The sequence below is a fragment of the Maniola hyperantus genome, chromosome 14, assembly GCF_902806685.2.
Source record: "Maniola hyperantus chromosome 14, iAphHyp1.2, whole genome shotgun sequence".
NCBI lineage: Eukaryota > Metazoa > Arthropoda > Insecta > Lepidoptera > Nymphalidae > Maniola > Maniola hyperantus.
This window is the reverse complement of record NC_048549.1, coordinates 3,943,041-3,956,752: the sequence shown is the minus strand read 5'-3', so window position 1 is coordinate 3,956,752 and position 13,712 is coordinate 3,943,041. Positions and strand designations below refer to the sequence as shown.

The 13,712-nt window shown below is 35.9% G+C and overlaps 1 protein-coding gene across 7 annotated transcripts in view; it reads right to left on the bottom strand.

Annotated features, from left to right (window-relative positions):
• LOC117988249 (supervillin-like) overlaps positions 1-13,712 on the bottom strand; it is a 256,319-nt gene that overhangs the window by 19,132 nt on the left and 223,475 nt on the right. For all 7 annotated transcript variants that reach the window (XM_034975364.2, XM_069502873.1, XM_034975366.2 and 4 more), the window contains 2 exons: positions 5,893-6,003; positions 794-966 (listed from right to left, as the gene is read on the bottom strand). In XM_034975364.2, coding sequence (XP_034831255.1) covers positions 794-966; positions 5,893-6,003 — 284 coding nt within the window. The remainder of the gene's footprint in view (positions 1-793; positions 967-5,892; positions 6,004-13,712) is intronic.

Here is a 13,712-nt window from a genome sequence, read left to right as displayed (position 1 = left end):
TTGTCCTGCATCCAAGGTTAATGCACGTTCTCTTTGACCATAAGCCATGGCCGTATTGAAGGCCCTAGGGGGGTTTTGAAAATGCAAATCCTCTTCCACTCCCTGGAATCTTAGGCATGGAGCGAATTATTTTTTACGTTAGATGTAATCGTTTTTAAAGTTTTTATAAAAATATGAAGAAAAAAAAACGCACTTACTGCGCTTAGCGGCGCATTCCAACTATGTCGTCACCGTAATTTATCGTTGTGTTTTGTATGAAAGTATCGTGGATGACAGTTAGTCGCGCCGATATTATGTGAACACCTCCATTTAAATATACAAGCCACGACGCTGTAACCTGCACGATTATCGTCACGACACATTAGGAACGCGCCCTAAGGCTCTTTATTTCCTATATCCTTCTAGCTGATGAAGACATACTGGAATGTGTTTTAATGCCGAATAGAACGCATTCTCAGCTTTAATAGGCAAACGTCTTTCGGATTTTTTGTAGTGTACCCACACACTATTTTGTTCATGCAGATAGCCTTGTGCTTGACATCAATCATGCCTGCGGGTAAATGCGGGGTTCTAGGTTTGAGTTCGCTTGCCTAGAAGATACCTGTGACAATGCCCAAGTATACCTGTACGGTTCGTATCAGGAACACTAAAAGAAACGTTTCGGGTATTTTATTGGATATCAATCAGCGCTCACGGCTTCTCTCTGTTCTATGGTAGAGCGGTAAGTCATCATTTGATCGACGTCAGTAAAAATTTTCGGGCGCGGAAAGTTTCTAAATAATAAGTACAATACCTGAATCTGTTGGGCGGTGGTACAGCCGGCGTGACGACAGGCGAGGACGCCGGCGGGGTGGTGGCGGGCGGCGGCGTGATCGGTGGTGTCGCCGTCGCAACTTTGTCGCGTTCCAGCCGCCCAGCTACCGTAAAGAGCGACGCGTCGCTTTGTGGCACACGTTTTCGCCATCCCTGTAAACAAACGATTTTTAGTGTCATAATATAAGTACTTCACGCTTTTTGGGTTTCTAAATCGGCGTCTCGCAAACAATAACGAATTTTTGGGACCTACGTATGACACCAAAATGAGTAAAAGTAGTAAAAGCACAGTTCACGACAGTTAGGGAACTTCTGAGAAACGTCGAGGCTTCTATGGCAGGCGTCAAATGTTAGTACATTTGACGCTGGTAGCCGAAAGTAGCCCTATTTATCTTTGATATTACGTCACCGTAACCTAATAATTTAGCATATCGTCGATCCAGGATAGGAATCTGCATGCCGGAAGTTTTCTAAATTTTTTAATGTAAAAAATAGGGATGTTGCCTGTGTCAAAAATATGTTATTTCACAGTAATTATTAAATAGAGGGTTTTCCAAAATATGTAAAATCCACTTCCTTTGTTAGTTTATGTGGACTAGCTATGCTCGCGACTTCGTCCGCGTGGACTACAAAATTTCAAAACCCTATTTCACCCCCTTAGGAGTTGAATTTTCAAAAATCCTTTCTTAGCGGATGCTACGTCATAATAGCTATCTGCATGCCAAATTTCAGGCTGATCCGCTCCAGTAGTTTGAGCTGTGCGTTGATAGATCAGTCTGTCAGTCAGTCAGTCAGTCAGTCAGTCACCTTTTCCTTTTATATATATAGATATATAGATAGATAACCATTTAAATTTATCGGTTGAATTAAAAAAGCACGTCGTCTAGTTGTCAGATACCATATACTTTTTTAGATCTACTTCCGAGTTAGAGCTTTAAGAATTCCTACTTGACACTTGAAAAATTCTTATTTGGCAAGTAAAGCTTGTTAAAATTTTCAATTAGAATGCGGTTAGCAAATTCCGAGTATTGCTTTATAATCAGTATGCGGTCACTGACTCATTATGGCAAAGCTCAGTGTTAGTCATATCGTGTTAAAATGCCTATGTGCTGTGGCAACACTGGCACCTTTTAGAGTTCTGCAACTCATTTGAAAAACCTTTTTAATTTAAGCTTTTTGTACAAATGTTTTGATGTCCATACTCAATATTATAAATGCGAAACTGTGTCGATGTGTCTGCTAGCTTTTCACAACATAGATTTTGACGAAAGACAGAGATAGCTGCAGCCCGAAAGGACATAATATAGGCTACTTTTTGTCCCGAAAAACCAAAGACTTCCAACGGGATTTAAAAAAAACTGAAACTTACCCGGAAGAAGTGGTCTTAATCAGTTCTGTTTATACGAGTATTATTTTAGGAGTGAAAACACGCGGCTAGCTAAAGTCAACCTGTGACCACGGGCGCATAAAATTTTACCGAAAATAAGGAAAAATTTGATGTTACATACAGACGCAAGGGGTAAGTAAACTGTTTTAAAGTAGATTCACGAAACAATTTAAAATATTTCGTTATGCACTTTTTGGCAAAAAAGTTTTATTGGTTCCACTCTTTTGATATAATATAAAGAATGAAAGTTATAAAAATTTGTCATAAAAAAATATAGAATAATGTTGCGAATCACGATTACTTTAGTCTTTAGGTAAATGTAAGGGAGAGTAAGTTTAGCAAATTTATAAAGAATTAGACTGATCTTGATCAGAGGCTCAATAAAGGATTTTGAAAGACGGAACAATGTTATTGGCAATATAGGTCGAGCCCAATACCAGCAAAACAATACAAAGGCAAAGCGTCACCTTGATATTTTCACAAATCCTTTGCGTTTCGACGTTAAGGATACATTTATTTAGCACAATTTAATATGCAATATTCGCTGCGCAATAACTGTAGTTTTAAAACAAACATGGACGCGGACGGAAACGTCTTGAATTTTTCTCTTTTAACATTACTTCAACAAAGGAAACATCATATCTATCTTTCTTCTATCACATGTGTCAACCTTGGACACATGTGATAATCATATTAATACTTTGGAATTTTGAACCCTACTTTTTTTAATTCGTTCAGAAATTAGAAGTGTGTTGTGAGAAATTTTAAAAGTTGTTGAGGAAGTTACCCGGCACCTATTAGTTACCTAATAGTTGATACGGGTTCACCTTGAATCTGTTTATACATAGCTCGACCTTCGCGAGTCTCCGTAATCAAGAAAATTGTGAATAGTGTGTTCATTAAAAATGTGCAATTTGCAATGTGTACTGATTACATTACTGACAAATTACGTGTTATTACAATCAAATTAGGTACGATAAAAACACTCATCATAAGATATTAGACCAGTCGGCGCGTTCGGGCAATTTTATTTAGCTTTATTATTATACATACAATTCTTTTACATAATATTGTGAAGGACTTTTCAACTAATTCTATTCAACGGAATAATTATTATTTAAACTTTGCATACGAATTTTGAGTTCCAACTTTTCAAGCCATCAAGCTTGAAAAGCTTCAGGGAGCCACGCAAACTGCAATAACTAAGGAACTGTCCATTTGTGAATTGATATTTTTGGATACTAAATAAATTCAATTTTTGCCATTGAACTCCGGAAACGGAGGGCGGAAGATCTACCGACTGAAGGTTGATACTGTGGTTATTATATACTTTGTTACATTAATCCTGCAGGATTGATGTTCCCATAAATCGTGAGGATGAAGGATCAATCTTTGTTAAAAACGATTAATTTACTTATTACGTAAAAAAATATAATTTAAGTTTCAATGTTTACTTACTTGTTTTTTGAAAACAAAGCGTCGATTGAAGAACATACACGACACATGTAAACTCATACAGAGATCGTGTTCATCATACAGAAACGTTAATGGTTGCGCAATTTAGATCCGAATGGTAAAAGGCACGGTGCGTGTGAACTGGACCATTAGCGTAATGTATCACTAAACAGAACTGATAGCATCACGTCAATTAATGGTCTGTGGTTCTGGAGATCATTTTGAACTGTACGCGCGTTCATCTGACAACGGCATTGCATTATAGATCAAGATCCCGGAACCGCCAGATCTTACTTATTTTATGTGAAGCAAAATGTGTGGGATAGAGTAGTATTAGGGTTGATTAATGCTAACTCGTGGTGGGCACGAGTCGTGCCACTTACCAGGCGCGGACGAGGCACGGATTCAAAACATCACGAACATTTTATATAAAGCAGTTTATGCTTCACCGTGTGGCGCCCGTACACGGCTCGTGCCCGCCACGGTGATATCATTAACGTGCGCATATCTGCTAACTTGTGCCGTTAGTTAATTTATAGGTATTAGCTGCTAAAGGTGCCTATGTAAATCATTACTCATTTTTATTAAAGTCCGAGTGTAGATTTTTATGTATATTTCACAAAAGATTGTTAATAATTTTATTATTATTCAATAATGCTAGACACTTTCAGTCGGCGGTAATTTCCGCCAGACGCTCGAGCTCGCGAAAAAATAACATATATAAAGCTTACTTATAGTCAGAGTTAAATATACGTAAAAATCATCACTCGGACTTTAAGAAAAGCGACTTATGTTTTTACGTACCTTTAGAGATTGATATCTTTAAATTGCCCCTCGGCACACGCTAGTAAATATGCGTATGTTAAAAGTACGTGACACTAACACTATACTCTATCACACACATTTCGTTTCTCAGAAAATAAGTAACGTCTGGCGACACTGGTATCTTGGACCATTAGTATGGTACAGTGTTGAAGGTTTTGGAGCGTGACTATCTGACCGCTTTCTCACTGCTCAAAACATGCAAATTGAAGTCACTTGCCCGTTCCGTGAAATATTAAAATACGAACATTAGCACACTGTTTGGTCAGTACCATTTACAAAATATGTTAAATACATACTGTACTACTGTTATTCTTTCATATCAAATTAATAACAGCGGTTATAGCCTAATGGGTAAAAAATTCGGGAGGTCGGGGGCTCGGGGGTTCGATCCCGAGTACGCTCCTTTTTTCAGAGTTATATGCGTATTAAACGGTGCGCGGTGAAGGAAAACACTATGAAGAAATCTGTATGTCTGAGAGTTCTCAAAGGTGTGTCAAGCCTGTCAATTCGCACTAGGCCAGCATGGCGGACTATGATCCCCTCTCATTCTGTGCAGAGATCCGTGCTCAGTAGTGGGCCGGAGATGGGTTGATCACGATGATGATAAATGACTAATCAATAAAATAGAGATTTTAGATATTGCTTGTGGAATTGGTTTGTTGAGCAGTCTGGGTGCTATAAAACTTTCTTAACTTTTTCGCTTTTCTGTTTATTTGTCTAGTCTTGACATTTTATTACTAAGCTATGCTATGCATTATCAGTCCCTACTACCACAATGCAAAATTACAGGAGATGTCATGTTTACCTCGCCAGCTGCGACAAATTAAGGTACCTACCTAAGTAACTAAAATTGCGATTTTTTTATTTAGTCTCGTTTTCGAACATTATAATCTTAATCTAAATATAAAAGGATTTGACTGACTGACTGATCTATAAACGCATAGCTCAAACTACTGGGACGGATCGGGCTGAAATTTGGCATGCAGATCGCTATTATGACGTAGGCGACGTTGAAAATTCAACCCCTAAAGGGGTGAAATAGGTGTTTGAAATTTGTGTAGTCCACGAGGACGAAGTCGCGAGCATAAGCTAGTTGGTCATAATACTGACAAATATCAAATATTAAAATTCAATCTTCAGTTTGTCACGCACTTTTTAAGGAAGAAAGACATCTCAAACCAAACCAGTTTGTTTCGAAATTATGGGATATTTCCAACACCATCTCTAATTGAAAATAATGTCGTTGGAACGGCATTCCTTTGCTGAGTGGTGAAACAATAGAACATCTTTTTGCTTCTTTGACTGCTGGACATAGATCTATACTTACTAACCTCATACGTTACGCGTCACACGCGGGCATCATCTAGTTTTTCTATAAAATATACCTATTCAAATTATAAGTTATAACACACCTGTGCAGCTGTTTCTAGTTTGGTTCTTCGATCGGCAAGAATGTTAGACCCTAATTCATTGTCATCTATGAGCACCTTCTTCTTATCATCGACTGCTGCGTTCAATGATTCCTGTAACAAAAGAAATCTCATTATAACATTTGTACCAAACAGTCAGTTGTAAGAAAATTTCAACATACTTAGATTTTTAATCCAGAATATATATTTATAAATGTGAAAGTGTGTTTGTTTGTTGGTTTATTGGTTTGTTGGTTTGCCCTTCAATCACGTCGCAACGGAGTAATGCGGATTGACGTAATTTTTGCATGGGTATAATTAAAGGCCTGGAGAGTGACATAGGCTACTTTTTATCCAGGAAAATCAAATACTTCCCACGAGATTTTTAAAAACCCAATTTCACGGGAACGGTGTCGCGGGCATCAGCTAGTAATTTATATTTGCAACAAAATGTATTCGACATTATAGTTATTCATATCTCTGTAATCTGTATATTGAAAACGAAATGATCACTAAGGTACAAGTGCATAAGTACCTGCCAATTTACGAGAAGTTTCTAAGCTTTTTTAATGCTACGTCGTTAAAACATTCGTGATTCAAAACCACTCGTTAATATAGAAAATAAGTGACATAAGTGTTCTCAACTTTTGTTTTGTGTTTCGTAACCATAATCGTGATAAGTGTCAAATCACATTACAAGGTATCATGTTGTAAGTGTGAAAGATTTTAATCATTTCTATCTAACGCGGTAAAAAGCTTTGTTGTTACGTACGTCTATGTGAGTAACAATTCACATTCACAGCGTGAATATTGTATAAGTTATGATAAAGATAACAGATAAAGCTTTGAAAAAGGAAAAGCTGACTGACTGACTGACTGTGTGTCAACGCACCGCTCATACTACTAGACAGATCGGGCTGGAGTTTGGCATGCAGATAGCTATTATGACGTAAACATAGGACGTAAAAATTTAAACGCTAAGAAAACATTTTAAAAATCCTTTCTTAGGGTTTAAATTTTTAAATTTCAACCTCTTAGGGGCTAAAATAGGAGTTTGAAATTCGTGTGAATTTGAAATTTGTGTGAATTTGAAATTCGTGTACTCCACGCGGACGAAGTCGTGGACATAAGCTAGTTTATTGTACAAATAAAACGTGCCTGGCTATCCACTGTGTCGGTATCAAATTTCTTGAATACAGGTTTAAGTCCACCGCTGCTAGCGTTTTTCGTCTTCAACTTTAACTCCCCAATAACTGATCCAAAGTTCAGACCACTAGGTAAGCCGGTCTGCTTTTCAAGACGCCTAAGCAATAACGACTTACTTTCCTTCTCTTCTACATCTTCCTTACAATTTTCTGGTGCGAGGTCAGTAACGCTATTAATTTCATTTAAACGTTTTACCCGATCAGCAATTTGATCTATCGATTTTTGTAGCTCTCCCGCTTTTTCTGAGAAAGGGCTTTCTTCCCTACTTCTACTCAAACGAGGCAAATCTTCGGTTACTTTTGCAGGTTCTACTGTGCAATCATTTAGAGATAGATTATGTATGATAGATTGCAATTTGTCATCGTTTAAAACTGTTTTCTCTAAGAATTCCGCAAAACGCTCTTTAGGCGGGCTTATCCTTTTTATTAACTTTTCATGATGTTTCTTTTCATTCCGTTGTTTTAGTAGTAAACTGGGTGTTATTAGTTTTTCTTCTTGAACTATCGGCACGTATGATTTCTGTGTCCCTTCTTTTGCAATGCCTTTTTCTAAACGTTCAGAAAAAGCATCCTCTTTTGATATTTCTTTGTTTGAAAATTCAGTAGAATCGAAAGAGGTTTTATCTTGGCTCTCTGTGTTTTGGGGCTTTAAAATCTTTTCGCCTTTAGATCTACGCCGCAGATTTACGTTTTCAATTTGATGACAAATATTATCTGTCTCGCTTTGATCTAAATTGGCCAGAGTCTCCAATGACGACACCTTGGCACTGAAGTTAGTTTCATCGTCTTCAATGACTTTTTCTCTCTCTTCACGTACAGATATACACGGTATCACATTGGACCGGAAGCTCTTTGCAAACAAATACTTCCATACAAGGTACAAAAGCGCGCCAAACGCAATGATTACTCCGTAAAACATTTTGCTTAAGTCCAATCACAGAACTGACTAGATTAATGCTATGTTTATTGATACCACAAGTATGTCGATTCGCTCCATTTGTAATAAAGCAATTGATTGTTTTTGCACACAAATATCACAGATTGTTTATATCCATTACTAGTTGTACGTGGTCATGAATAAAACATTAACGATGCACAATTGATGTTAACAAGTACGACCATCTGTTTAAAAAAAGGCAATTAAAAGTTGACGAAAGGTGCAACAAAGTGTTACGAAAAGCGCGCGCAGCGAGAGGTTGACAGACACAGACTGATCGGCCAGTTGCTACTATCTGGCAACGAGCAACTGTGACTCAGGCGCAGATCCTAGAACGTTGGTAAACACTATCGACAGTAGCTGTAATAAATGACGCATCACACATGATGCGAGGATTGTAAATATTGAAGGTGTGCTAAACCAGTACATATGTGTCTGCGTAACCTTGACTGGAGAAAACGTACCGCACCCAGCGATCGACTATTGACCTTTTTTGTTACGTTCAAAACCTTTAATAGGTTCTTATAATAATTACATTCTTCTACTATACAATTTGCTGACCGCTGATTAATAAATAATTCATGAAGGAGATTTAATTTGTACGATAATTTCTTGTTTCTTTTATAAACAACAAAGGTTTGTTGCAAAAGGAAAATATGATAGTAATTACAGATAAATCGAGTGCAGCAGGACTTTTGACCTTTACGATAACAAACGATGCATACAGGTTCATAAAGTTAAAACGTACAATATGTAACCTTATAAATAAAAAAATAGTTTAGTTGAACGGATGGTCACCAATTTGATAATAGAGTTAATTAGAAATAATGATGTAGCCTGGCATGCAAAGCGCAAACACTATTTTCGGCATAATAAAATTAAAGTGACGACCGCAACTCTCCTAATACGTAAACTCGTCCAAACCTAAAACGGTGTTGTAAAAAATACACTAAGGTAATTAAGCTTCAACAAAACTTTATTCTAGAGATGCTCTGATTCGTTGATAACAAATCTTTTTATATCATTAAAAAATAACAGGAAAATTACTGTCTATAATTTTTAATTATTCAAAAGCTACTGATATAGTAGCAAAAGGTGGAAAGAAAAAATAGTCACAAAATATTGCGTCAAAAACGCAGAAAGCCTGGAAACTAATTGTTGAGTTTATAGCACTTAAGTACGAGTACGTTAACAGTAAGAATTGCATTCAATGGCAAAGTAATAATAAATAATTTATGATCAATCAAAAATCGATAAAGAAATTATCGACAGTCAGTTGAAATTGATTTATGGTTCTGTTTTCAAGCATATCAAGAATCAGTAAAAATTTAATATGTAGATACTGCAAATAAAAGTATCAATAGATAGTCAAAACATCAATTAATAAGTGTTGCAATTGTAAATATTGAAAGGAGTAGTTGCTCAAACGAAGCAAAATATTAAGTATTTAAGAGTAATTTCCATAAATAAACATGATGCTTAGATAACACGATTATAAAGGACTTGACAAGATTACACAAGATAAGAAACGATAATGAATCGTAAGAAAGTAACGACCACAGCGTGCCTTAATACGAAAAAACTAATTAAAGTGATTAAAACCAACTATAATGGAAGAGTATAACATATAAAACACTTGTAAATGAATCATCCCATCGAAATTATAGGTATGAAGAAGCACACGTATTATTATAAACCGAGTTTCACAAGTATATAATTAAATGTAAAATTAGTGGTAAACCGTTAAAAATAACACGATAAATTTCACCGGATACGAATTCATACAAAATGTTAGATTGCTTGGCACTTTTCAATTTAGATTTGCGATGTGAAAGCGAAATTTTGAATTGATATTCGTATAAGAGGTTCGTATGCGCGCGCGCACGTCCGACGATACCGTCAAAACAACTGGCTTGGCTGGCTTTGAATTTTGACTTGGTGCCGGCCAGTCTACGCCGAAAGGGTTTTGTACGCATTACGAATACCACACACGGTTTTGACGACCTTCCTAGTCCAGAAGTGACCACTATCACTACCCATATTATAAATCGAAAGTGTATTTGTTTATTGGTTTGTAATTCAATCACGTTGGAACGGAGCAGCGGGTCGACGTAATTTTTTGCATTGGAATAGAGATGGAGAGTGGCATTGGCTACGTTTTATCCCCGAGTTCCCACGGGGTTTTTTAAAAACCAAATCCACGCGGACGAAGGCTCGGAACAATTTGCGAATTTGTTAATTTCTAAATTGGCTCTGGTTTGGTCTACTGGAAAGCTTCAGCCATGGATATTTTCTACCTAACCGACAAAGACGTGCTATTACGAGATTTAGCGTTCCGGTACGATGCCGCGTAGAAACTGATAAGGTGTACAGATTTCCATTATACATGTCCATTATACATATGTACAGATTTACTAAAAACTGCCAGGATTATGGCTGTTTTTTTAGCTTGCTTCATCTTAGACTGCATTATCACTGCGACCCAGGTGTATGGGACGCGTCGGGTTTCCCGTACAGTTTCAGTTGTTGAAGTTAGTTTAAAGATAAGTTACTTGATAGATATAGTTCATGATATGTTAAAATCCCCGTAGTTAATAGTTCCCCGTTCCCTAGTTCATAGTTAATAGATAGTTTGAAAAAATAGATAAATAAAAGAAGCTAGTTCGTTTGGTGAGTGATTGTATTGCACTGATTGTTAAAGAGATACAGCCGACACCGCAACGGTGCGTGTCAGCGCTATTGCCAAACAATGATTTTGATATGGTTTTGCTTTCAACAAGGTATTATTTAAAATAAAAATGTACGAGTGGCTCCCACACCAGGTAAGATCATAGTCAAGGGCTAATTTGCCATTTTAAGGTCTGGTTCTTACGTGAACTATTTGCAAATTATAGCAGTCAGCATAGATACTTAAAGTATACAAAATCTTATTTGAACATCCTTACGAAATTGCTTAGCATTCCTAACGTGTATGCTTTTAAATATAGTAGAGGTAGGTACATAAAATAGATGCTATGTTAATTCTTCTATTCTATTATTCAAATCAAACCCACGCTTGTTTAAATTGATCCAACGATCCGTATAACATTTTCTGGTTGATTGGCATTTTTTATCAACGTTTCAATCAAATTGTTCTAAAGTACTAACTTTTCACAAATACCTAAATTCTTTTCACCTACATCAAAAAAGAGGAGGTTCCCAATTCGACGCGTATTTTTACGGCGATGTTTATCACAGCTCCGTCAAATTTTAAACGACAATATCTTTTTTCATTGCAAAGAGTGTCGTTAGGTTGGTCCCTTTTCAATATGGCGAAGCTCTGATGAAGGTCTTCAGAGATATAATGTATCTATCTTTATGCATAGAGATATATACAATATACATACCTAGGTATAAAATCGAAGTCGGTTATATAAAATTCGGTTATTTTATCATACAGCGGATATCCGCGCAGTGAAATGAAGTTGTTAATATTGAGTTTATAATAAAAGCTATTCGTAGCTGCTATGAATCTTTTTTCGCGTGAAATTGTTTACAGTAGAATCTTACTCGTTGGCCAAAATTTATAATTAGTTTCACCTCCACGCCAAATATAATATTAATATGTAAAGCGTCTGTGACAGTGCTGGTGCATTGTTGGTATGCATTAAAAACGTACAAAAATCAGGTGCCAAGAGACACCCGACAGAAGGGACTTCTACACAATTTTCAGTGAGTTCCCGTTCCGGCCTCGGTCTAGTCTTGCCAGTCTAGCCAGTCAGTCAATATGAAGAAGTCAAGTAAAATAAAAAGTTGCTATCTCGTTTATGTCTCGGGGAAATTATGGTATGGTGACGTTTTTTCTTATTTCACTTCCCAACCGTGGCGAGCCCGCATGTATTTCGTTTAAATTACGAATATTTTTAAGGACGTTTGATATTTTAAAAATGTTCGCTTTAAAGTAAAACTTCATCATTAGATTTATCATACAGCAAATTTTCTTACTCCTTGTGATTCATATAAAAATTATAGCTATATTTAAATTTTTTAATTCGTTTCGCATAACAACTACGAATAGAGCGCGCGATCGACATCAACGTAAAGGTAACCCAGGCCTTGGCTTAATAGTTAGATTCTAAGCTTCGTCATTACTCATTTGATAGCACAAAGATTTAGTGTTGTTATTGTAAAACTTTGTTCCTTACAGCTGGAAATCTTAAAAAATATTTGTTATGTTTATGTACAATGAAATTAGCAAGAAAATCTTGCACATAGACGTTATTAGAACGCCTAAAATAAAACGATATATAAATATCACTACGAACGCGAACTTTAGGGAAAATCATTTTAACTTTGACGTAGGCGTAAGCAATTTATTTTTTGACGTAAATGTTTCGCCTGTTGACAGTTCGGTAATAGAAATTGATATTTTTAAATTAAACAACGTTTTACGGAATGGTTCGTTACCCCTGGCTGGTCTAAAATATCGGTTGTGTTGCACCAGTTTCTTTCTATACCAAGATCCGCGCCAGAATTCTTTTGAGTGAGCTAAAAAATTAGCCTGATGATTGATAATTTATGAAAAATATTTTAAACAGACAAGCAAATTATTAAATGCTTCTAACTTTAGATAATAGTTACAAAGCGTATAAAGCTTGCCATGTATAGTCCGTACAAAATGAGAACTCACGCGCCATTATAGCTTTATAGTTCACTGTCATGTCAAAAGTACGATTTTAGTCCTTATTTTAAAGGTGAACCGTATTTCGACATGACAGTTGACACAGAGTTAAAATGGCGAGTAAAAACTTAAAATTTATGCATTATAAATACAAATTGCGGTCGAAACATTAATGTTTTAAAAAGCAGAATATTTTGGCTAGTATACAAATTACAAAATAAGCCCATGGTTTTGAGATATAGTCAACGACCATAATCAACGACTACCTAAATTAGCTACATAACCTAATAAATAGCTACAGCACGTACAAAATGCCCAAAACACGTAAAATGAAAAAGATCCTTTTTTTTGTAAAAATAAAAGCTTATTTGCTTATTTCAGTTTTTAACCTTCAGTTTCCAGCATATTCTAGCATTAAGCGTAATCTTTGCATTGTATTAATCACAAGTTTTATAGCACAGGAATTGTCGTATATTCTCGGTGTTGGCTCAGTTTCTTTGCCTAATGCGATCAACTCAAATAATTAAACGTTAAAAGACGTTAAATTATTGTAAGTGTACAGCGAATGTGTACGATGATACATTAAAATATTCGTGTGGGATGAAGAATGATCCATAAATAACAAATTAGCATAGCAATTGTTTAAAACGATTCTTCTTATTTACAGTATGTCTAATCTTTTTTTATTGAAAAATTCAGATTTTTTGTTTGATGATTTTTTTAATGATCTCACTACCTTCTTAACCACGTTTTCCTTCTTCTTGAATAAGGAATGAAGTTCCATGTAGTAGGAGTTACAAAAGATACAATTTATGAAATAAATGTTTCTACAACATTTTCTATTCTATTTATTAATTCTTCAACATTTTCATGTTACTTTCCACAATATGTATTTGAAATTGGAAACGGATGTTTAGCAAACGGGTCGTTTCCCATAGCTTCTTTTATAAAAACATAAAATCGTGTGCAGTATTTTGTTTACGGTAGTAATTTGAGTATGTGGTAAGATTAAAACAATGGT